This window comes from Chiloscyllium punctatum, chromosome 20, assembly GCF_047496795.1.
Source record: "Chiloscyllium punctatum isolate Juve2018m chromosome 20, sChiPun1.3, whole genome shotgun sequence".
NCBI classification, from domain to species: Eukaryota; Metazoa; Chordata; class Chondrichthyes; order Orectolobiformes; family Hemiscylliidae; genus Chiloscyllium; species Chiloscyllium punctatum.
The window spans coordinates 46263057-46289689 of record NC_092758.1 but is presented as its reverse complement, the minus strand read 5'-3'; the positions used below and the strand labels follow the sequence as shown (position 1 = coordinate 46289689).

The window sequence follows — 26633 nt, the reverse complement described above, 5'->3', positions numbered from 1 at the left end:
TCGAATATCCATTGTAAGACCAGCATCTGATATCAACATGCACTCAAAAAAGTGTTGACAATGCAGTGTTGCCCAAGCAGCAGCCACAAAACTGTGCTGGTTACAAAACATAGCCAGGGTGCTTTAAACTCTGTTGTTCTTTCTCTCACTAGGCTCCGACGTTCATCTGTTTAACCACCAGGCCACACAATTCACCTCTCTTTAGTTACATTCTAGCTAAATATCCCCTCTAAGTCACAGCTATTCTGGCCCCAGTGTCCACAGTAGATCCATATCTTGTCATTGTAAAGTAGTAGAACATTAGTGGCACAGTGGTTATCAGTGTTGCCTCACAGCGCTAGAGACCCGGGTTCAATTCCTGCTCTCAGGCAACTGTCTGTGTGGAATTTGCACATTCTCCCCATGTCTGTGTGCGGGTGCTCTGGTTTCCTTCCACAGTCCAAAAAATGTGCAAGTTAGGTGAATTGGCCATGCTAAATTGCCTGTAGTAGTAGGTGTAGGAGAATGGGTCTGGGTGGGTTGCTCTTTGGAGGGTCAGTGTGGACTTGGGCCGAAGGGCCTGTTTCCACACAGTAAGTAATCTAATTACACACTGGCAAGCAATTAGATAATTCCAAACATGAACTTTTACTTACAGCCAGCAAAAGTAAACACAAATAAAATGAATAGAGGGCTGTTGTTCGCCGCAACAGTACAGACTAAATACTGACATCATGACCACAACTGTCTGCTGCATCCAGCTCTCATCTGTTGGAACCAGGTTTCAGTCAGGTCTTGTGATGCCTTGTACAGCCCAATGCAGTTAACCCTAAAGAATTGAGGATTTGGTTAAGAAAAAGAAGGAAGCATATATAAGGTATAGACAGGGTAGACTGAATGAATCCTTAGGAGAGTATAAAGACAGTAGGAGTATACTTAAGAGGGAAATCAGGAGGGCAAAACTGGGACATGAGATAGCTTTGGCAAATCGAATTAAAGAGAATCCAAAAGGTTTTTACAAATACATTAAGGGCAAAAGGGCAATTAGGGAGAGAATATGGCTCCTCAAAGATCAGCAAGGCGGCCTTTGTGTGGAGCCGCAGAAAGTGGGGGAGATAATAAACGAGTATTTTACATTAATATTTACTGTGGAAAAAGACATGGGAGATATAGGATGTCGGGAAATATATGGTGACACCTTGCAAAATGTCATATTTCAGAGGAGGAAGTGCTGGATGTCTTGAAACACTTAAAGGTGGATAAATGCCCAGGACCTGATCAGGTGTACCCTAGAGCTAGAGAGGCTAGAGAAAGGGAAGTGATTGATGGGCTTCTTGCTGAGATATTTATATCATCGATAGTCACAGGTGAAGTACCAGAAGACTGGAGGTTGGCTAACATGGTGCTACTGTTTAAGAAGGGTGGTAAGGACAAGCCAGGGAATTATAGGCCAGTGAGCCTGATGTCGGTGGTGGGGAAATTGTTGGAGGAAATCATGAGGCAAGGACTGATTAGAGATAGTCAGCATGGCTTTGTGTGTGGAAAATCATATCTCACAAACTTGATTGAGTTTTTTGAAGAAATAACAAAGAGGATTGATGAGAGAAGAGCGGTAGATGTGATTGATATGGACTTCAGTAAGGCGTTTGATAAAGTTCCCCATGGGAGATTGATTAGCAAGGTTAGATCTCATGGAATACAGGGAGAACTAGCCATTTGGATACAGAACTGGCTCAAAGGTAGAAGACAGAGGTTGGTAGTGCAAGGTTGTTTTTCTGACTGGAGGCCTGTGACCAGTGGAGTGTCGCAAGGATCGGTGCTGGGTCCTCTATTTTTTGTCATTTACATAAATGATTTGGATGCGAGTAAAAGAGATACAGTTAGTAAATTTGCAGATGACACCAAATTGGAGGTGTAGTGGACAGCAAAGAAGATTACCTCAGGTGACAACAGGATCTTGATCAGATGAGCCAATGTGCTGAGAAGTGGCAGATGGAATTTAATTCAGATAAATGCGAGATGTGCATTTTGGGAAAGCAAATCTTAGCAGCACTTAAACACTATGCCTGCTATGCCTGCCTCTTCATCGGACCCAGCTATGCCTGCCTCTTGGGCGGACCAAACCAAAGGAGTAGCCATGGGCACCTGCATGGGCCCTAGCTATGCCTGCCTCTTCGTCGGACCAAACTAAAGGAGTAGCCATGGGCACCCACATGGGCCCTAGCTATGCCTGCCTCTTCGTCGGACCCAGCTATGCCTGCCTCTTAGGCGGACCCAGATATGCCTGATTCTTGGGCGGACCAAACCAAAGGAGTAGCCATGGGCACCTGCATGGGCCCTAGCTATGCCTGCCTCTTCGTCAGACCAAACCAAAGGAGTAGCCATGGGCACCCACATGGGCCCTAGCTATGCCTGCCTCTTTGTCGGATTACATCCGCCATCACGGAGGCCTCCAAGCCCTCCGCTTCTTCCTCTCCCGCCGACCCAACCAGTACCCTTCCACTGACACCCTCCTTCGATTGACTGAACTGGTCCTCACTCTTAACAACTTCTCCTTCCAATCCTCCCACTTCTCCCAAACCTAGGGAGTAGCCATGGACACCCGCATGGGCCCCAGCTACGCCTGTCTCTTTGTCAGATATGTGGAACAGTCCATCTTCCGCAGCTACACTGGCACCATCCCTCACCTTTTCCTCCGCTACATCGATGATTGTATTGGCGCTACCTCGTGCTCCCACGAGGAGGTTGAACAGTTCATCCACTTTACTAACATCTTCCACCCGACCTCAAATTTTCCTGGACTGTCTCAGACTCCTCCCTCCCCTTCCTAGACCGCTCCATTTCTATCTCAGGCAACCGACTCAACACAGACATTTACTACAAACTGACCGACTCCCACAGCTATCTGGATTACACCTCCTGCCACCCTGCCCCCTGTAAAAACGCCATCCCATATTCCCAATTCCTTCGCCTCCGCTTCTCTGCTCCCAGGAGGACAAATTCCACTACCGAATAGCCCAAATGGCCTCCTTCTTCAAAACCGCAATTTCCCCTCCAATGTGGTTGACGATGCTCTCCACTGCATCTCCTCCACTTCCCGCACCTCCGCCCTTGAGCCCCGCCCCTCCAATTGCCACCAGGACAGAACCCCACTGGTCCTCATCTTCCATCCCACCAACCTCCGGATACATCGTATCATCCTCCATCATTTCCGCCACCTCCAAATTAGACCCCACCTCCAGGGATATATTTCCATCCCCACCTCTATCAGCGTTCCGGAGAGACCATTCCCTCCGCAACTCTCTCGTCAGGTCCACACCCTCCACCAACCCCATCTCCACTCCCGGCACCTTCCCCTGCAACCGCAAGCAGTGCAAAACTTGTGCCCACACCTCCCCCTTCACCTCCCTCCAAGGCCCCAATGGCTCCTTCCATATCCATCGCAAATTCACCTGCACCTCCACACACATTTATCCGCTGCACCCGATGTAGCCTCCTCTACATTTGGGAGACAGGCCACCTACTTGCGGAATGTTTCAGGGAACACCGCTGGGACACCCGCACCAACCAACCCAACCGTCCCATGGCTGAACACTTTAACTTCCCCTCCCAATCTGCCAAGGACATGCAGATCCTTGGCCTCCTCCATCACCAGACCCTGGCCACACGACGCCTGGAGGAAGAGTGCCTCATCTTCTGCCTAGGAACCCTCCAACCACACTGGATGAATGTAGATTTCTCCAGCTTCCTCATTTCCCCTCCCCCCACCTTATCTCAGTCCCAACCCCCAGATTCAGCACCACCCTCTTGACCTGCAACCTTCTTCCCGACCTCTCCGCCCCCACCCCCTCTCCGGCCTATCACCCTCACTCTCACCTCCTTCCACCTATTGTATTCCCAGCGCCCCTCCCCCAAATCCACCCCCCCACCTTTTATCTCAGCCCACTTGGCACACCAGCCTCATTCCTGAAGAAGGGCTTATGCCTGAAATGTCGATTCTCCTGCTCCTCAGATGCTGCCTGGCCTGCTGTGCTTTTCCAGCACCACACTTTTCAACTCTGGTCTCCAGCATCTGCAGTCCTCACTTTCTCCCAGTTGATCTTAAACACTTAATGCTATGGTCCAAGGGAGTGTTGCTGATAAAAAAAAGAGGTTGGATTGCAGTTTCATAGCTCCTTGAGAGTGGAGTCGCAGGTAGATAGGATCGTGAAGAAGGCTTTTGGTATGCTTTCTTTATTGGTCAGAGTATCGAGTACAGGAGTTGGGAGGTCATGTTGCGGCTGTACAGGACATTGGTTAGGCCACTGTTGGAATATTGCATGCAATTCTGGTCTCCTTTCTATCAGAAAGATGTTGTGAAACTTGAAAGGGTTCAGAAAAGATTTACAAGGATGTTGCCAGGGTTGGAGGATTTGATCTATAGGGAGAGGCTGAACAGGCTGGGGCTGTTTTCCCTGGAGTGTTGGAGGCTGAGGAGTGACCTTATAAAGGTTTATATAATTGTGAGGGGCATGGATAGGATAAACAAACAAAGTCTTTTCCCTGGGGTGGGAGGGGAGTCCAGAACTAGAGGCCATAGGTTTAGGGTAAGAGTAGAAAGATATAAAAGAGACCTACGGGGCAATGTTTTCACACAGAGGGTGGTACATGCATTGAATGAGCTGCCAGAGGAAGTGGTGGAGGCTGGTACAATTGCAACATTTAAAGGGCATTTGGATGGGTATATGAATAGGAAGGGTTTGGAGGGATATGGGCCGGGTGCTGGCAGGTGGGACTAGATTGGGTTGGACTATGTGGTTGGCATGGACGGGCTGAACCGAAGGGTCTGTTTCCATGCTGTATATCTCTATGACTCTATATACTATTGTGAAGAATAAGTTGCCAGGATAGGAAAAGCCACAATTAGGAAATGCCATGATTGGATAGCTAAGAGAAAAATGTATTTATTGTAATAAAGCACTATACAGAAATAAATTAAACAGCTTTGAAATATGAATAAATTTTGCCACTGAGTAATTTCAACGAAAAATTAAACAAGACTACTTGTTTTCCTTTTGATAATGATATTAATGTATATTTATAAACAGACACATTTCTATCTGAACCTGAAAGTCCATTGAATTCTTTGTCAGATAACATCATTGACAGAAATATCCTGTTGCTATCGAAGCATGTCAGCCTTACATCTTTCAGCCAATTATATTTTGAAACGGCAAAATAATTTGCTTAACAGAAATCATAACCGCCATTTGGCTTAGGTGGTTAGGATGGACAGTGATTCAAGGCTTTGCACAACTGATGAATTCTACCAGCTTAAAAGTCTGCACATTCCTTAATTTTACAAAGGTATTGTATAATTTTTTTGGTTTACGTTACAGACAAATGTAGTTGTGTAATGGAATAGAATTGTGTCAGAATAAATGGTTGATTACTCTTCTAATTCATTGGTATTTGTGTATTTTATGTGACATTATACAGGCAATGAAGATATTTTTAAAGTCCAATATTGGTGCCAGTTTTTGTGTAGTTGTGAATTTTAAACATGAAAACTGTATGATGTTGGTATTTTGGTTTCTTTGTGTCATGTAGTTGGACTTTTGACCTACGTGGTTTTGGAAAACATCTTTTTTTTACAACCGCTTAAAGAGAGCAACATTACTTTCGCATTTGTCGCTGCAGATTCGTGATTTCATAAACAAAAGTGCCCATTTGGGGACAATTTCTGCAGGGGAAAATTGACCTTAACAGAGAGATGGGAGGGTAAGAATAAGATCAGTAGCACTCTCTGATAAATTCCACAGATGATAGTCAGACAGAAGCCCAGCTAATGCAGGTTCGAAATTATTTTTGTGGAATCAAACAGAGCAAATGTACACCACTCAACCACAAAACATTTTGAACCGTTGCTGCCCAGAACAACTCCCTCGCAACCACCCACCCCAGACTAATCTTACTGCGAGGTGGGGAGCCCAACATTAGTCAGCCTTAATCTGATGAGCTCTAGTGGAACATCTGTTTGTCTTCTTCAGCTCACCAGTCCAATACAAATGCTATAGCCTCAAAATTGCAGGCAGTTTATTGTTATCAAGGCCAGTGATCAATAATCAACCTCTTTGTATGTTTATAGATGAAAGGTGTTTTTTGTATCAACTTTCATCCATGTCCTTTTGTTACAAAAATCCATTAGCAGCAAATTTTAAAAGTTCATTTAATTCTTTATGCCAGGTGGCAATCTTTAGTTTGTTACCACAGTTTTATGTTAAGGTTTCACTTCTGCTTTATAACCGCCTTGCAAATAGTAAACATTACTCAAGGAAGTGACTGAACAAGTGAGCAGAGTTGCAGCTTACTAATAACATAAAGCATTTTGGTGTTTCTCTAAATTAAGAAATTTGTGCACTGTCTTTTTAAATAATTAAAAATATGTCTGCAATCTCTAGCAAAAAGTCATAAATTCCATGAAAGGTTTTAAGATTGAAACAAAGTGCAGAGTTGCAAGATAATTTTTGGTTTGTAGTTTATTAAAGAGCTGTAGCACTCATACCATTATTATTATTGTACCATTTTTAATGGCAAAACAGTAATATCAGAAAATTATATCATTCAGATCAATACATTCATTTGTACATTTTGCTGTTCACTTATCAATTTCTTTATTGTGGAGGCAAAGATTATACTGAAGGGATTCCAGACTATTCTGGAATGTTATTGTTGTATTCAGATTGTGTCACTAAATATAAATACTTGCAGAGATTGTAGAACGTATAGATTTTTAGATATATTTAAGATGCAGGTCAGGATATTTTTTAGGACATCAACATCAGGTTGTCAGTGATCATGGTATAAAAGTCAAGTCAATGTGTGCACATTTTCCAAAGAGGTGTCATAATGTGCTTATACTGCCCTACACCTCCAGCAGGTTAAGCGGTACATGGATGACTGCAAAGTCATAAGGGTTATCTTGTAACATCCCGTCCATTGACACTGCTATTCTGCTTTCACTCTCTTGCTGACAATCATGTGACCACAACCACAGAAAGAACAATGCCATCATCTAGCCTGTCATTAGAATTTTTGAACACTAGTTAAAGTATCTAGATGACCATGGAGAAGCTTGATTTAAGTCTAAGAGAATTCTGTGCAAAATGATGGCATGTTACTTTCTCTGCAGTATGGTCATGCAGCACAATTAGATCCTCGACTTTCACCAGTTGGAAACTTTATATAATTCTGAAGAAGAGGAAAGTAATGAAGTTGCAGACCGTCAGCAGTCAGAAGCTTTTGCTGTGACAGGCCATCAGTTCACCTTGCAATTCTCTTGAATTCTCCCACTGCACTTGTACCTAGACAACTCTTCCTCGATGCTTTGTCTATTTCTTACACCGTTCAAGATGAAATGCAAAACAAAGCTAGTCACTCATGTGACATTGCATGCCATGTATACAGTTGTATAAGATCTGTTTCTTTAAAGGTTGCAACAGTGGTCTGAAAATAACATATTCACCCATGTGTTTATCATTAACATCATAGAGTCATGGAGTCATAGAGATGTACAGCACGGAAATAGACCCTTCGGTCCAACTCGTCACATGCCGACCCGATATCCCAAACCAATCAAATCCTACCTGCCCGCATCTGCCCCATATTCCTCCAACCCTTCCTATTTATGCACTCATCTAGAAGCCTTTTAAATGGTGCAATTGTACTCGCCTCCACTTCTTCTGGCAGCTCATTCCATACACGTACCACACTCTGCATGAGAAAGTTGCCCCTTAGGCCTCTTTTATATCTTTCCCCTCTCACCCTAAACTTATTCCCTCTAGTTCTGGACTCCCCCTCCCACCACAGGGAAAAACTTTGTCTATTTATCCTATCCATGTCCCTCATGATTTTATAAACCTCTAGAAGGTCACTCTTCAGCCTCCGATGCTCCAGGGAAAACAGCCCCAGCCTGTTCAGCCTCTCCCTATAGCTCAAATCCTCCAACCTTGGCAGCATTCTTGCCAATCTTTTCTGAACTTTTTCAAGTTTCACAACATTTTTCCAATAGGAAAGAGACCAGAATTGAATGCAATATTCCAACAGTGGCCAAACCAATGTCCTGTACAGCCACACTATGACCTCCCAACTCCTGCACTCAATACTCTGAGCAATAAAGGAAAGCGTACCAAATGCCTTCTTGACTATCCTATCTACCTGCAACTCCACTTTCAAGGAGCTATGAAGCTGCACTCCAAGGTCTCTTTGTTCAGCAATGTTCCTAGGACCTTACCATTAAGTGTGTAAGTCCTGCTAAGATTTGCTTTGCCAAAATGCAGCACCTCACATTTATCTAAATTAAATTCCATCTGCCACTCTCAGCCCATTGGCCTATCTGATCAAGATCCTGTTGTAATCTGAGGCAACCTTCTTCACAGTCCACTGTCTTTTCAAAGAGTTATTTTACTGCTGCTATTACTTGGTTTTATTCACACTATCTTCAACATACTTGGTGGAAGGCTGTTGTTCCTCACACGAAGGAGTTGGATGCTCAGAGTTGGCAAACTCTACAGACTCTTACAAAATCTTCAAATGCTTTATCCCACCAATTTTGCCCTCAGAGTCTCCAGTGCCTCCTATTCCATGGGTATTATGACTGGAGGAAAAGTGAATCACCTTAATGTAGGTCTCTCTGTTTAAGTTATGTAGCATCTCTGTCTGTGAGTGCAACCAAGCTGTTGATGTTTAGTGCAGAAAAGGATTATGCAGATCTTAGTGACATCATGATATACCTTAAATACTGACAATTAGGTGCAGCAATGAGTGCATATAATGAGGTGTTAAAGTGCAGAAACTGTTTGGAAGTTAATCAATCAATTACAGAGTGTTAAGTTTTTCTAACAAGTACAGCGTGTGATATTATTGGTGACGTTATAGGTTCTTGGATAAGAGAAGAAAGTTCCACAGCAACCTTTAATGCAAAAAAAACCGACATAGTATGAGATGAACCTTTGACAAGCGGTGAAGTCATTCAGGGTAATTTTGATTTTGGTGGATGGTCTAAACCATGCATATCAGCTGACCCACCTGTTAAACAATTCTGCAGACCTGTGTTCAATTCCAGTCTTGGGCAATTAGAATCCCTACAAGAATTAGAATGAGCCCTTCTAGTGTTTGGAAACAGGCCCTTCAGCCAAACAGGTCCACACCAACCCTCTGAAGAGTAACCCACCCAGACCCATTCCTCTACCCCATCATCCCACATTTATCCCTGACTAATGCAGCTAGCCTACACATCCCTGAACACTCTGGGCAATTTAGTATGTGCAAACTCCACACAGACAGTTGCCTGAGGTTGGAAATGAACCTGGGTTCCTGGCACTATGAGGCAGCAGTGCTAATCACTGAGAGCCACTGTGCCCTCCTCCCCTCCCCAAGAGTTTGCATGTTCTCCCTGTGTCTGCATGGGTTTCCTCCAGGTGCTCCGGTTTCCTCCAACAGACCAAAGATGTGCAAGTTAGGTGAATTGGCCATTCTAAATTGCCCGTGGTGTTCAGGAATGTGTTGGTTGGGGACATTAGTCAGGGGAAATATAGAGTTATAGGGCAGAGGAATGGGTCTGGGTGGGTTTCTCTTCGGAGGGTCGGTGTGGACTTGTTGGGCTAAATGGCCTGTTTCTACACTGCATGGATTCTATGATTTTGATTTCTACTGAAAGGGAGTGTGGGGTGGTGGGGAGGGGGGGAGAAGCAAGTTTACATTGTCTGCCAAAGTCAATGTTATACCCATTAAACTTTTTCTTGCTTTGGATCCATGTTCTGCATGCGATGAGTGTGAAAACTAACATGTTCCATAAACTTCTTACAAGCCTGTTGTTCTGTTGACCAAATTTGTCTTATATGCCCAGAAGTCCCACTCCAACCTAATCAAGGGAATCAAGATCTCCATAAAGACCATGTCATGCTTCAATCTTATTGCATCATATAAAAACCTACAGACCCTTGTTTATGCAATGACAAATCCATGTCACTTCAATGGAAGTGATGGCTCCTCTCTTGAATTATGAACTGAGCCTATTGGAAATCCCCCCTCCTCATTGGCAGTAATCCAGCTCTTGGCATATCGCTTTATCATTACTATTTATTTAGCTGTGCATTTATGGATTGGATAATTCTTTGAGACCCTTTTATAGCACACACAATCCTACATCATGATAAAATAACTTCAAAATGTTTTCAATTTTTTAGGGTAAGTAGAAGTGATCTGTACAAGAAGGACAGATTGTATCTAAATTTGAAGGGGACAAATATACTTGGCAGAGAGCTTTGCAAGAGCTGCTCAGGAGGATTTAAACTAGTAAGGTGGGGGTGGGTGGAAACCAGGGAGATAGTGAGGAAAGAGATCAATGTGAGATTGGTACAGTTGAGAAAATAAGCGAATCAAACAATCAGGGCAGGCAGGGACAAAGCAGAGTACAAGGTAGGACTGAAAATTAAACTTCATTTATTTCAATGCAAGGGGCCCAACAGGGAAGGCAGATGAACTCAGGGCATGGTTAAGAACATGGGACTAGGATATCATAGCAATTACAGAAACATGGCTCAGGGATGGACAGGATTGGCATCCTGAAAAATGTTTCAGGATACAAGTGCTACAGGAAGGACAGAAAGGGAGGCAAGAGAGTAGTGGGAGTGGCGTTTTTGATAAGGGATAGCATTACAACTGTACTGAGGGACGATATTCCTGGAAATACATCCGGGGAAGTTATTTGGGTGGAACTGAGAATTAAGAAAGGATTGATCACGTTATTGGGATTGTATTATAGACCCCCTAATAGTCAGAGGGAAATCGAGAAACAAATTTGTAAGAAGAACCCAGTTATTTGTAGGAATAATAGGACGGTTATGATTAGATTACTTACAGTGTGGAAACAGGCCCTTCGGCCCAACAAGTCCACACTGACCCACTCCCATACCCCTATATTTACCCCTTCACCTAACACTACGGGCAATTTAGCATGGCCAATTCACCTGACCTGCACATCTTTGGACTGTGGGAGGAAACCCACACAGACACTGGGAGAATGTGCAAACTCCACACAGTCAGTTGCCTGAGGCGGGAATTGAACCTGGGTCTCTGGCGCTGTGAGGCAGCAGTGCTAACCACAATAAATTTGTTAGGGTTCTTTAATGAAGTGAACAGGAAGGTTAGATTACTTACAGTGTGGAAACAGGCCCTTCGGCCCAACAAGTCCACACTGACCCGCCAAAGCGCAACCCATCCAGACCCATTCCCCTACATTTACCCCTTCACCTGACACTCCGGGCAATTTAGCCTGGCCAATTTACCTAACATGCACATTTTTGGATTGTGGGAAGAAACCCACGCAGACACAGGGGGAATGTGCAAACTCCACATAGAGAGTTGCCTGAGGCAGGAATTGAACCGGGGTCTCTGGCGCTGTGAGGCAGCAGTGCTAACCACTGTGCCACCGTGCTGCCCGTCGTTATGGTAGGGAATTTTAACTTTCCAAACATAGACTGAGACTGCCATAGTGTTAAGAGTTTAGATGGAGAAGAATTTGTTAAGTGTGCACAAGAAAATCTTCTGATTCAGTATGTGGATGTACCTACAAGAGAAGGTGCAAAACTTGACCTACTCCTCGGAAATAAGGCAGGGCAGGTGGCAGAGGTGTCAGTGGGGAGCACTTTGGAACCAGCGACCATAATTCTATTAATATTAAAATAGTGATGGAAAAAGATAGACCAGATCTAAAAGTTGAAGTTCTAAATTGGAGAAAGGCCAATTTTGAGGTATTAGGCAAGAACTTTCAAAAGCTGATTGGGGGCAATGTTCGCAAGTAAAGGGATGGCTGGAAAATGGGATAGAAAGATTGCAGAGACAGTATATTCTTGTTAGAGGCTAGTAGGTATAGAGAATGCTGGATGACTAAAGAAATTGAGGGTTTGGTTAAGAAGAAGAAGGAAGCATATGTCAAGTACAAACAGGATAGATCAAATTAATCCTTAGAAGAGTATACAGGCAGTAGGAGTATACTTAAAAGGGAAATCAGGAGGACAAAAAGTAGACATGAGATAGCTTTGGCAAATAGGGATAAGGAGAATCCAAAGGGTTTTTACAAGTACATTAAGGACAAAAGGGTAACTAGGGAGAGAATAGGGCCCCTCAAAGATCAGCAAGGTGGCCTTTGTGTGGAGTCGCAGGAGATAGGGAGATACTAAATGAGTATTTTGCATCAGTGTTTACTGTGGAAAAGGACGTGGAATTTAAAGAATGTAGGGACATAGATGGTGATACTTTGCAAAATTTCTATCTTACAGAGGAGGAATTGCTGGATGTCTTGAAATGCTTTAAAGTGGATAAATCGCCAGGTGTACCCTAGAACTCTGTGAGAAGCTGGGGAAGTGATTGCTGGGCCTCATACTGAGATATTTGTATCATTTATAGTCACACGTGAGGTGCTGGAAGACTGGACATTGGCTAACGTGGTGCCACTGGTTATGAAAGGTGGTAAGGACAACCCAGGGAACTATAGACCAGTGAGCCTGATGTCAGTGGTGGGCAAGCTGTTGAGGGAATCCTGAGGGACAGGATGTACATGTATTTGGAGAGGCAAGGACTGATTACGGATAGTTAACATGGCTTTGTACATGGGAAATCATGTCTCACAAACTTGATTGAGTTTTTTGAAGAAGCAGCAAAGAGGATTGATAAGGGCAGAGCGGTAGGTGTGATCTATGTGGACTTCAGGAAGGCATTCATCAAGGTTCCCCATGGGCAACTGGTTAGCAAGGTTAGACCTCATGGAATACAAGGAAAACTAGCCATTTGGATGCAGAACCTGCTCAAAGGCAGAAGTCAGAGGGTGGTGCTGGAGGGTTTTTCAGACTGGAGGCCTGTGACCAGTGGTGTACCACAAGGATCAGTGCTGGGTCCTCTACGTTTCGTCATTTATATTAATGACTTGGATGTGAGCATAAGAGGTATAGTTAGTAAGTTTGCAGATGACACCAAAATTGGACGTGTAGTGGACAGCAAAGAAGGTTACCTCAGATTACAACGGGATCTTGACCAGATGAGCCAATGGGCTGAGAAGTGGCAGATGGAGTTTAATTTAGATAAATATGAGATGCTGCATTTGCAAGCAAATCTTAGCAGGACTTACACACTTAATGGTAAGGGAGTGTTGCTAAACAAGGAGATCTTGGTGTGCAGGTTCATAGCTCCTTGAAAGTGGAGTTGCAGGTAGATAGGATAGTGAAGAAGGTGTTTGGCATGCTTTCTTTTATTGGTCAGAGTATTGAGTACAGAGATGGGAGGTCATGCTGCAACTGTACAGGACATTAGTTAGGCCACTTTTGGAATACTGCGTGCAATTCTGGTCTCCTTCCTATCCGACGGATGTTGTGAAACTTGAAAGGGTTCAGAAATGATTTACAAGAATGTTGCCAGGGTTGGAGGATTTGAACTATAGGGCGAGGTTGAATAGGCTGGGGCCATTTTCCCTGAAGCATTGAAGGCTGAGGGGTGACCTTATAGAGGTTTATCAAATCATGAGGGGCATGGATTAGGTAAATAGACGAGGTCTTTTCCCTGAGGTGGGGGAGTCCAGAACTAGAGGGCATAGGTTTAGGGTGACAGGGGAAAGATATAAAAGAGACCTAAGGGGCAACTTTTTCACAGAGAGGGTGGTGCGTGTGTGGTATGAGCTGCCAGAGGAAGTGGTGGAAGCTTGTACAATTGCACCATTTATAAGGCATCTGGATGGGTATATCAATAGGATGGGTTTGGAGGGATATGGATCAGATGCAGGCAGGTGGGACTCGATTGGGTTGGGATATCTGGACAGCATGGATGAATTGGACCGAAGGGTCTGTTTCTATGCTGTACATCCCTATGACTCTATGACTCTATATTTAAGTCTTCCTTGAAAATAAATCATGTATTTGTGACACATGTTATTAATGCACAAATTGGTCTGCAGATCCAGAGAAAGAAAAAATATACAATGATGTTACGACTGATGTTGGAGTCAGAGTCATACAGTCATAGAGGTGTACAGCACTGAAACAGACCCTTCAGTCCAACCCGTCCATGTCGACCAGATATCCCAACTCAATCTAGTACCACCTGCCAGCACCCGACCCATATCCCTCCAACCCCTTCCTATTCATATACCCATCCAAATGCCTTTTAAATGTCGCAATTGTACCAGCTTCCACCACTTCCTCTGGCAGCTCATTCCATAGACGTACTGCCCTCTGCGTGAAAAAGTTGCCTCATAGGTCTCTTTTATATCTTTCCCCTCTCATCCTATTCAATACTCTGACCAATAAAGGAAAGTATACCAAATGCCTTTTTCACTATCCTATCTACCTGTGACCCCACTTTCAAGGAGCTATGAACCTGCATTCCAAGGTCTCTTTGTTCAGCCACACTCCCTAGGACCTTACCATTAAGTCTTGCTATGATTTGTTTTCCCAAAATGCAGCACCTCACATTTATCTGAATTAAACTCCACCTGCCACTCCTCAGCCCATTGGCCCATCTGATCAAGATCCTGTTGTCATCTGAGGTAACCTTCTTCGCTGTCCACTACACCTCCAATTTTGGTGTCATCTGCAAACTTACTAACTCTATTTCTTATGCTCACATCCAAATTATTTATGTAAATGACGAAAAGTAGAGGACCCAGCATCGATCCTTGTGGCACTGCACTAGTCACAGGCCTCCAGGCTGAAAAACCAACCATCCACCACCACCCTCTGTCTTCTAACTTTGAGCCAGAGAGAATAACTGTTTCCTTTTCTAGTCCCAATCCTCAAGGGGTCACAACAAATATTAACCATAACCAGGTTGATGAAATAGCCATTGATATAGGTCTCAGTCTCTATCAAGTTCAGTATTGATAACAAATCAATTATGGTCCTTTAACGAAGACCTAATAATTAAAATAAACATATGCAAAGGTTATTGACAAACATACTGGACTATGTGAATATCCATATCTCCCTTTCTGAAAGTACAAGTATGCATAACAACACACTTGGAAGTTTGAGGATAAAGATTCTGCAACATGTTAATTTTAAATTATTTTGGCTGAGTAAATGATAAACTTGTGAAAAAAATTAAAGTCACAGATTGTTCCAGAAGGTGTTTCGTGTCCAAAGTTATTCTGCACACACAAGCTGCTAGCACTGGGGTTTCTTCCTGGAGCATTTCTGAAGATGGTGGGATAGATTCCAAAAACCTTTCCAAAAATGCTCCTTGAACAGTACAGATTACTGCTGGGTTTTGCTGAGAGAAATTGCAAAGAAAGAGAGGGAAAACAATGGGTTGTTGCTTTCTTGGCAAGACAAATGCTTTCTGTATTAAAAAAGTTGCCTTATTGCACTAACTGGGCTATGTCATCTCTCTCTGAAAGTCCTGCAGACTGATTAAGTCCATCCAACTTATCGAAAAGATGATTTACAACTTATCGAAAAGACAAGGTGGTGGGCAGAGGGGGCGGGGTTGCCTTATTAGTTAAGAATGAAATTAAATCTATGGCATTAAATGATATAGGGTCAGATGATGTGGAGTCTGTGTGGGTGGAGTTGAGGAACCACAAAGGCAAAAAAATGACAATGGGAGTTATGTCCAGACCTCCCAGCAGTGGTCAGGACCAGGGGGTGCAAGATGTACCAGGAATTAGATAGGGCATGTCAGAAAGATGAGGTCACTGTGATCATGGGGGACTTCAGTATGCAAATGGACTGGGTGAATAATGTTGCCGGTGAATCCAAAGAAAGGGAATACATGGAATGCTTACAGGATGGCTTTTTGGAACAGCTGGTGATGGAGCCCACAAGGGAGCAGGTTTTTGGACTTGGTGCTATGTAACAAGCCAGACTTTATAAAAGATCTTAAAGTCAGGGAACACTTAGGAGGCAGCTATCATAAGATGGTAGAATTCAGTCTGCAGTTTGAAACAGGGAAGGTAAAATCAGATGTAATGATGTTACAGTGAAATAAAGATAATTACAGGGGCATGAGAGAGGAACTGACGAAAATTGACTGGAAGCAGAGCCTACTGGGGAAGACAGTAGAACAACAGTGGCAGGAGTTTCTGGGTGTAATTGAGGACACAGTACAGAGGTGCATCCCAAAGAAAAGAAAGATTACCCGGGTGAGGCATTAGATAACCATGGCTGAAGAAGGAACTCAGGAAATGTATCACAGAAAAAGAGAGAGCTTATAAAGTTGCCAAGAGAGCTAGGAAATCAGAAGATTGGGAAGACTACAAAAACAAACAGAGGATAACAAGGAGAGAATCAAATATGAAGGTAAGCTAGCCAGTAATATTAGATTACTTACAGTGTGGAAACAGGCCTTTCAGCCCAACAAGTCCACACCAACCCACCACCCAGACCCATTCTCCTTTCACCTAGCACTACAGGTAATTTAGCATGGCCAATTCACCTAACCTTTTGGACTGTGGGAGGAAACCAGAACAAACCCACACAGGCACAGGGAGAATGTGCAAACTCCACACAATCAGTTGCCTGAGGCAGGAATTGAACCCAGGTCTCTGGCACTGTGAGGCAGCAGTGCTAACCACTGTGCCACCCACTGAAATGATAGTAAAAGTTTCTTTCAATACATAACAAATGAGAGGCAAAAGTAGACATTGGACTGCTCCAAACTGATGCAGGAAGGCTAGTGATGGGAGATAAGGAAATAGCTAAAAAACTTAATAAATACTTTGTGTCAGTTTTCACAGTGGAAGGCATGAGTAATATCCCAACAATTAAGGAGAGTCAAAGGGCAGAGTTGAGTATGGTGGTCAGTACAAAGGAGAAAGTACTTGATAAACTAAAAAGGTCTAAAAACTGATAAACCTCCTGGCCTGGATGGGCTACATCCTAGAGTTCTGAGGGAGGTGGCTGAGGAAATAGCAGATGCATTGGTTGTAACCTTTCAAAAAACACTGGAGTCAGGGAAAGTCCCAGATTATTGGAAAATTGCTGTTGTAACCCCCTTGTTCAAGAAAGGATCAAGAAAAAAGATGGAAAAATATGGGCCGATTAGCCTAACCTCGGTTGTAAGTAAAATTCTAGACTCTATCGTTAAGGATGAGATTTCTAAATTCTTGGAAGTGCAGAGTCGAATTAGAACAAGTCAGCATAGAGTTGGTACGGGAGGTTGTGCCTGACAAACCTGTTACAATTCTTTGAATAGGTAACAAGTAATTGTAGCAGGGAAACCCAGTGGATGTTATCTACCTAGACTTCCAAAAGGGCTTTGATAAGGTGCCTTGTGGGAGGCTGCTGAGTAAGGTGAGGGCCCATGGTGTTCAAGGTGAGCTACTGGTGTGGATTGAGGATTGGCAATCTGACAGAAGGCAGGGAATTGGGATAAAAGGTTCTTTCTCGGAATGGCAGCTGTTGACAAGTGGTGTCCTGCAGAGTTCAGTGTTGGGGCCCCAGCTGTCCACTTTATATATAAATACTCTGGATGAAGAGACTGGGGGCATTCTGGTGAAGATCGCCAATGTGCACGTGCAGGTAATTCTGAGGAGGTGGGGAGGCTATAGAAAGATTTAAACAGTTTAGGAGAATGGTCCAATAAATAGCTGATGAAATTCAATGTGAGCAAATACAAGGTCTTGCACTTTGGAAAAAAGAACACAGGTAAGGACTATTTTAAAAATGGCGAGAAAATTCATAAAGCCAAAGTACAAAGGGATCTGGGAGTGCTAGTATAAGATTCTCTAAAGATTGACTTGCAGGTTGAGTCGGTAGTTAAGAAACCAAATGTAATGTTGTCATTTATTTCAAGAGGGTTGGAATGTAAAAGCAGTGAGGTGCTACTAAGACTGGTTAGGCCCCATTTAGAATACTGTGTCCAGTTTTGGATCCCACACCTCAGGAAGGACATACTGACACTGGAGTATGTCCAGCAGAGATTCACATGGATGATCCCTGGAGTGGTAGGCCTGACATACAATGATCCTGAGATTGTATTTGTTAGAGTACAGAAGGTTGAGGGGAGATCTAATAGAAACTTACAAAATAATGCATGGCTTAGAAAAGGCGGATGCTGGGAAATTGTTTCCATCAGGCAGGGATACTAGGACTCATGGGCACAGCCTCAGAATTAAAAGGAGTCAATTTAGAATGGAAATGAGGAGATATTTCTGCAGCCAGAGAGTGGTAGGCCTGTGGAATTCACTGCCATGGGGCGCAGTGAAGGCCGGGATGTTAAATGTCTTCAAGAGACAGATTGATAAATTCTTAATCTCGCAAGGACTTAAGGGATATGGGGAGAGTATGGGTAAGTGGCATTGAAATGCCCATCAGCCATGATCTATTGTCAGAGTGGAGTCATGGGGCAAATGACCTTACTTTGACTCCTATTTCTTATGGTCATATAGTCAACCTTCCTGCTCCTTACATAGTAAACATTGTAGTGGTTGTACTTAATTTAAAAGTTCAAGGTTTATTTATATGGACACACAAACTTTTAAACATTAATATTTGGATAACATCTCTTCATTACACCTCCATCCTTAGGAGAGATGAAACATTGCTTGGATATATTTCATAACAAATTATTACAACGTAAGGAAACATAAAAATACAAGAAACACATATGCACTCCTTCATTCTTTCATCCAAGTCTAAGTAATGCTATTATGCTTTTTCTCCTTTTTGGAACTTTGGAACAATGGAACAATGTTAAGTTTGCAATTTTGGAGAAGAGTTGTAGATCAGGTTGTAAGGTTACTTGCTGAGTTGCCTTTGTCTTGCACTTTGGAAAAAAGAACACAGGTAAGGACTATTTTAAAAACGTTGAGAAAATTCATAAAGCCAAAGTACAAAGGGATCTGGGAGTGCGGTAACATCATCAGTAAGCCTCTGATGAAGCACTGATGTTCTGTCCTGTTTGCTATTTTTGTGTCTTGATCTGTTGTGGTGGTGTTGTCACTTCTGGTTCTTTTTCTGAGAGGTTGGTAAATGGGATCCAAATCAATACGTTTGTTAATGGAGTTCTGGTTTGAATGCTAGGCCTCTAGGAATTCCCATGCATTGAATTCCCATGCAAGAATTCCCATTGGCATTGTTTAGCCTGTCCCAGGATGGATGTATTGTCCCAGTCGAACTGGTGTCCCTCTTCATCTGTGAGTATGAATACTAGTGATTGTTGGTCATGTCTTTTAGTGGCTCGTTGGTTCTCATGTTTCCTGGTGGCTACTTTCCTTCCCGTCTGTTCAATGTAATGTTTATTGAAGTCCTTGCAGAGTATTTTGTATATGACATTCGTTCTGCTGGTTGTTGGTTCAGCGTCCAATGAGCAAACTTACAACCTGACCATGTTAAATTCTGTACAAAGCATTAGAAATTACATTATTATCTCCTGTAATGTGGAAAATCTTTAAGTGATAAGTTTGCAACAACAGACCTCATCAGAATAATTTGGCGTTCTAGTTTCTGAATGTTTCAAAGTTGAGGGGTTATAATTAGTACATACCAGTGTCTCCCTGTTTTCATGGTGGACATATATGTAAACGTTTTTAGAATCAGTAGCAGTCCCATAATCTCCTTCTCCAAAGAAGTATATCTGTATGATGTAGATTTATTTTTTTTAAGAAGTATCCCATTGGCCTTTCTATGCCTGACCCATCTTCTTGAAGCAGGACAACACCTACCTGCTATTCACTAATATTAATCACTATCTTAAAAGGCTTAGTGAAATTTACGGCGACTAGCAGTAATTCATTAATTAAAATGGCTTTCAGTCTCTCAATCTGATACATGGCACGAGCTTGATCATGAAAGCTTTGTTATTTTCTGGAACAACAACTCTGTCAATGGAGCAGAAGTGCTGAAGTTTGGTACAAACTTGCAGCAGAAACCACATATCCTCGAAGACCATGTGATTTTCTGTTTGGTCCTAGGGATAGAGAAATCCATCAATGCTATACTTTCGCTGTTCTTTGCAGTACTTGCCTCAGCCATAGAAAGGTTACCTAAGATTTTTAAAATTTGTGTTTTGACAAGGTTTACCATGTTAGTTTTATTGCAGTTTGGAGGTTTCCCGCAATCTAAAATGTTAGGTGCATTTTATTAAATTGCACTGAGACCTTGTGGAGGCATGGCCAGTTAGAATATCAAATTACATGCTTGGGTCTTCCAAATCCCAACATGTCCAGCCATGCAAATTTCATGGACAATCCTCAATATCTCTAGATTGTGTTTTTTTGGCACCACAATCTGCCGACCCACTTTTTGTCCACAGGCCTAGGAGGAAGTCTCCACTTCCTGATCAGAATACTATTTTTAATTTGGTAGCATTCTGGAACTCGGTCAGAACAATGTTCAGCATCTTTCCTGGCTCCTCATATACTGAAGCAATTCATCTCTATACATAGCAAAACCTTGACACCATTGAGGTTAGGATTGAAAAGCAACAAGTAACATTTGCACTATGCAAGTGCCTGGCAATGACCACTTCCAACAAGAGAGAATCTAACCGTTGCCCCTTGATATTCAATGACATTACTATTGTTAAATTCTCCACTATCAACGCCCTGGAGTTGTTATCCATTCCACCATTTTGCTACTGTTTGAGAGTAGACTAATGGAATGGTACTTATCCAGGTTAGATTTATCTCGCTTTTTACGCACCGTGCATTCCTGTTGTTGAATGGACGCCAATGTTGTAGTTGTACTGGAACTGCTTGATAAGGGGCATAGCACATTCTGGACCACAAGCCTTCAGCACTATTGCCAGAATGTTGTCAGGGCTCATAGCCCCTTCAGTGCCTCCAGCCATTTCTTAATGTCACATGGAATAAATCAAATTGCTAGAGACTGCAGGTGATGGCTGTATTGTGTCAGAAAATTCACAAAGAATCATTGTTCTTTACTCTCTTACTTAGCACATTTCCATACTTTAAAAAATAGTTAACTGTCCCTAGCCAGGTCATAACACAAATTTGGTGATCTAATCTGCATGCAAATGTAATTTAGAAGTTCTTGCAGCATTTGAAATCCACATAAAACTAAAAGTGTTGGAACTTGCTGAGATTGAGTTAAGACTTTCTAGTGAATTTTACACTACATATTGAAAACAAAAAAATGCCTTTGTCTATTGCTATGACTTTTCTGGAAAGGCAAGATTTAGACCTGTGTACTTTGCAAGAACTACCCAAGACTAGGTTAATAGCATTCACAGAAAGGTAGTGGGTACATATTAAAACAGGTGCTAAGAGAGCAGAGATAGTTATGGTAATAGCACAGCAACTTGGATTGTAAGGAGAAGAGTCCAAACCAGCCAGAACAGAGCTTAGGTTGACTAGAATTCATCTGCAAATATCAATAACCAGCATAATTCAGCATGAAATCAAAAGGGATAAGAAATGAGAAACTGTAAACTTGAAAGTGAAATGAGTAAAATTTGAACTTGAACTCCAGGGAGAGAGAGTTCGGCAATGAAAGAAAGAGATGAGGAAAGAAAGCAAGAGCCAAGAATGAAGAAAGACAGGAACAAGGCTATACTAAAGGAAAATTGGGCATTGTAGAACACCATCTTTCATGTGTTGAAGTTGAGTTTGCAAGTGGAAAATGAGAACCTGTGAAGATACTTGAGGATTGATGACAAGAAGTAAATTTGAATGATTTGTTTGGAAGCAAATTCAATTGGGATAAATCTTCAATTAAAATGTGATGACCTTCAAATAACAGAAGGCTCCATGAAGTATCATTTAAAAAACACCTTGAACATGTGAAATTGCTGATGAATGTGAACAGTTGGTTGAATTACAAACTCAAATTGAAGAACTGTTGGAACTTAATAATATTTGGACCAATGAAAGTTTTGAATTCCAATCTGGCGCACAGGAATGATGAGAATGTATGGTATGTAGATGCAGATACTGTCTGTAAAAGAAGCTACAGAAAATCTTAAGGAATGGGATTAGTTGTGAATGAGTAAATTGAAAGTGACTAAGGAACCATCAGTAACCATGAGAACAAAGTTCCAAAATGAACAGAACGCCCACGTGCAGTTGTCAAACCTGTGTAAGAGTTTTTGCATAAATCTGTAATAAAAGCAACTGAACTGGTTGGAGCAGTTGCTAATATGAATGAATTGATCAACAAACTTCAAAAGGAATTGAAAAACAAGACTGTAAACAAATATTTGAAAAATTTGTAAAGAAGTGAAAATGAAGGCTCCACGTTTGAAATATCAGTGAGAAGAAAATTAATTTGTGCGGAACGCTGTGACACATCTCTTTAAGAAATTAGAAAATGACTTGGATCAAAAGAACAAAGCCCCATTGATTTTATTCATCTGAAACAATAAAATCTGATATAGAGGATGTGATTGAAGGAGGAAGCTTTAATGCTCTTGTCAAATGTATAGTCTTCATAACAAATGTAAAGAACCTATTGAAAGTGTATTTCAGTCAACGGGGAGAAGAGTTAGAAAAGACCTATGTTCTTCTGCATTAAACATGAGAAATCTTAATTTGCATCATATAGCATGAATAATACCCAAAGTATTGGTTTGCATTTACATCAAATGGTTAAAAATCTATGATAGAAATTAAAATCCAAATTGGTCAAAATGTTTTTAAAGAATCTTTGATAGACTGTATGTTGATTGCATTTGGTTGATTTTGAAAAAAACCGTATAATTCTTGATATTTCTGGTGCAGACACAATGGGCAAAAAACACCCGTCTTAACTTAACAATTCTGTAATGAAAGGGCAGGTGTAAAAAAAAACTTCAGCACTGAGTTATTTCATGATATAGTGTGTATATCGTGCTTGTTACAAGTAGCAGCTTTTGTTTCAGTTGAGCTTTTATAGGTTTACTAATGTATTGACTTTTTAAACCTTTAACAAATGCAAGAAAAAGATTACTACGAAATGCTGCTCAGTGGTTTACATGATTCCCTTCCAGAGGTGGAGTGCTTGCTTAGCATTGAATTAACATTGCAATGAAAATGAAACTTGAGAGATCCAAGATGGCAGTGATCTGACTGGTCTGCTGTGCTGGGCTCTGTGCCATACCCCGGGCAAGGTGGACCTTTACCCCCCCACCTCACCAACCATCTGCAGGAGAAAAAACTGCTAATTTAAACTTGCTGAGCATCTGGAGCTGCTAAAATTGTGATGTGATGGCTTTAAGGACAGAATGAAAACAAATAAAGGAAAGGGGCCTAAAGGATTACAGCAGACTGGGCAGACCCTATTGTATCAGGGTGCCTGCAGCCAGTGCTCAAACTCCTGGATTTAATGGGACAATGAAACTTGTTAAGGTCAAGACATTGCAGCATTATTTTGGAATTTTGTTCAGTCCATTCCTTTTATTCATTCTATGACATGAAGTAACATAGGCATTTCTGTGAGAGAAACAATTGGCTACAGAACTTAATGCGTACCATGCTCGAAGGAGGGAGGAATTAAGTCTGTCTCCACTATAATGAAAATTAAACCTACATTTTTGATATTAATCTGAATAACACATCAACCATCTAGTCAACCAAGTTAATTGATGCTATGATGTCTTGCATGAAAAAACTTACACAACCAATTCTATTTGAGTATATGGTATAACACCATCATTGCACAATGTCATTGTAGCATCACCCTGGTTATGGATTATAAAAGGCAGTCACATTTTGTGAAGAAATAGCTGACAAAACACAAAGTATAACCAATATAGTATTAGCTTCTGATCAAACTATTGTTCAATAACCTTTGTGTATAGTTTTCCCTGATTTTTCCAACAATTGACCCTGTCTCAAATCTCCCCATACAATGGCACATCCTTTCAAAGGCTTCTGTAAATGCTGTTAATTGCTGTAATTTTGGATCTCTTTCCACAACTTGGACTTCTGTTGCTATGCTTGTCTGACTACTGCCAGTGAACAGGCAGTTGGAACTGCAGGATCTGCACATGTCTGTTAGCAATGCAGAGTCATGGATCAAAAAGCAAGTGTTCAATCTAATTAGATGCCTTGCAAACTTGCTTGACTGAACTGACAGAATCCATCATATGAATGTCAAATAGATTGCATAAAACACCCTGTCATGGTCAGTCATTAGTTTATTGGTTGGCTAGCATTTTTATATCAACATTAATAAAAATTTATGTTGTAATATTTAAAAGGATGTATTGTGCAAAGCACTTAACATTTTGAATCTGTATAATTCTATGTTGACTTTTTTTAATAGATGGAGAGTATGAATCACTACAATAGTGCAGACATTGACTTTGGTCTTAACTGTCAAGATTTGAACTATTCAGATCCTGCTCCACATTTCAGTAAGTGACTACTACTGTTATTACTGGATGACAAGGAATGTTTACTGTTTATAGCATATGGAGACAGACAGCATTGTTACAAAGATAAGGGCAATTTCCTTCACTAGGTATGATTCAGACTTTCTTACCTAGTTACTGACACAAGTCTCGCCAATAATGAAATCAGATAGCTGTCTCTGACATTTTGTGGTAAACATACTTGAATGATTAATATAAAACAATATAAAGAACTGTCAATGCTGGAATTCTGAAACAAAAACAGAAAGAAATTGCTGGAGAGATTCAAAACTGGCAGCATCTGAGTAGAGAAAGCAGAGTTAATGTTTCTGGTCAAGAGAGCTTTCGAAGTAAGATCACTGGATTCAAAGTGTTAACTCTCCTTTTTCTCCAGCAATTTCTGATATTTGAATGATTGTTCATTGCTGCCTCCACAAAATGAATAGTGGAAATTTACAAGAAAGTACAGATTTAAAGGTAAATGATTATTTAAAAGGAAATCTCAGTCTTTGTAGAGATTCAGAATTAATTTATAATAGCATTTTGAAAGGTTGTACTTCCAAATAAACCTGTTGGACTATAACCTGGTGTTGTGTGACCTTTAACTATGTCTACCCCAGTCCAACGCTGGCACCTACATAACATGGCTTAAAATATTTTGTCAGCTGTTGCCAAGGCCAGCAGAAGGGGGAGAGATGGGAAAAGCAACATTTAAAAATGAAGTAAAATGAAACTCACTGTAAAGATATGAAGTAGACTATTTGTGCAAGTACTCACGTTGGAGCAACCATGGATAAAAATATGGATGGGTATTGCTCAGAAAGAGTGAGAATACGATTGTCCTGTTTGAAACTTCAGAGCAACTCTCCTTGAGACATCTACACATGAGTTCTGTCAGTAACTAGGGATTAAGCCAATTGCTGCCAACAGAACTATAAAATAAATGCTCAGAAAGTCAGCACAATTAAGACAAGAGAAGACTATCCAACAATAAAATGCTTTGGGTCCACGTTTGCAAATCACAAATGTTACCTCACAACCTGATGCACATTTATTGTTCAACCGTGCAAAGTCCTTAAACAACCTAAAGGGTATTTTTAAAAATCCTATCTCACGCATACTGAACTTCAAGGTACAATGTACAGTTGAAGATTTACAAAGTAATTTCTTTTAAAGAGCTTATATTCAAGGCATAGTTACATACTGACTTAAGTTTGATCATATAAAATAACTTATTGACATGTAGGTTAATTTGCAGATTGACCTCCAGTTTGCCTGTTGATATAAAAGTGCCCCTTCAAGTTACAACATCTCAAGACAACTTGTGTATGGATTCACATATTTGTGTAACCCTGCATTCTGTATTAAATCCATTCGACATTATTTTCTTTATTCCTATAGCTCAGTGGGGCCAAAACGAATTGCCAACAGAACTCTGATGCAATATGCAGAGGCCGCTTCAGTAGATAGAGAAAAACACAAAGTGAAGATAAATGCAAAATTGTGTTAGTGAAATGTAATTCATTAAAAGCTAAAAGTTATTGTATTGCATATTGTCACAGAAACTCTTTGTACTTTGAAAATCATGCAATAAGCTGTGAAGTGAATATGATATTGTACCTGTTTTATACTGATCCTCAATAATGATTTTGTATTTTGAGAATAAATACAAAATGTGCAGAGGAGGGATGCCTTGCTGCCTTTTATGTACTCTTATTGTGTAAATTCCATATTTTATTGCAATAAGATATTGATGGAGTAGATGACCAGACCAAACCATGGGAGATAGAATTCAATGTAAGCAAGTGTAAAGTTATTAATTTTCAACCAAAAAAAGATAGCAGGGTACTTTCTCGATGGCATGAAGTTAAATACAATGGTGTCCAAAGAGATTGGGTGGTTCAGGTGCACAGATCTTTAAAATGCCACAAACAGGCACAGTAGCACAGTGGTAGCACGGTAGCACTGCTGCCTCACAGCGCCAGAGACCTGGGTTCAATTCCTGCCTCAGGCAACTGACTGTGTGGAGTTTGCACGTTCTCCCCGTGTCTGCGTAGGTTTGCTCTGGTTTCCTCCCGCAGGTCAGGTGAATTGGCCATGCTAAATTGCCTGTAGTGTTAAGTAAGGGGTAAATATAGGGGTATGGGTGGGTGGCGGGGCGGTGTGGGCTTTTTGGGCCGAAGGGACTGTTTCCACACTGTAAGTAATCTAATCTAAAATAATCAAGAAGGTTAATGCTGCCCTTTATACATATAAGGACACTGCGGGATAGATTAATCTTGGAGGGAGTAAAAAGTAGGTTTACAAAAATGATACCTGGACTTCAAGTGTTAAGC

At 41.5% G+C, this 26633-nt stretch overlaps 1 protein-coding gene across 1 annotated transcript in view; it reads left to right on the top strand.

The window, feature by feature from the left end:
* LOC140492319 (nuclear factor NF-kappa-B p105 subunit-like) overlaps positions 1-26633 on the top strand; it is a 152513-nt gene that overhangs the window by 58383 nt on the left and 67497 nt on the right. The window contains exon 2 of the mRNA XM_072591265.1: positions 24210-24300. Coding sequence (XP_072447366.1) covers positions 24210-24300 — 91 coding nt within the window. The remainder of the gene's footprint in view (positions 1-24209; positions 24301-26633) is intronic.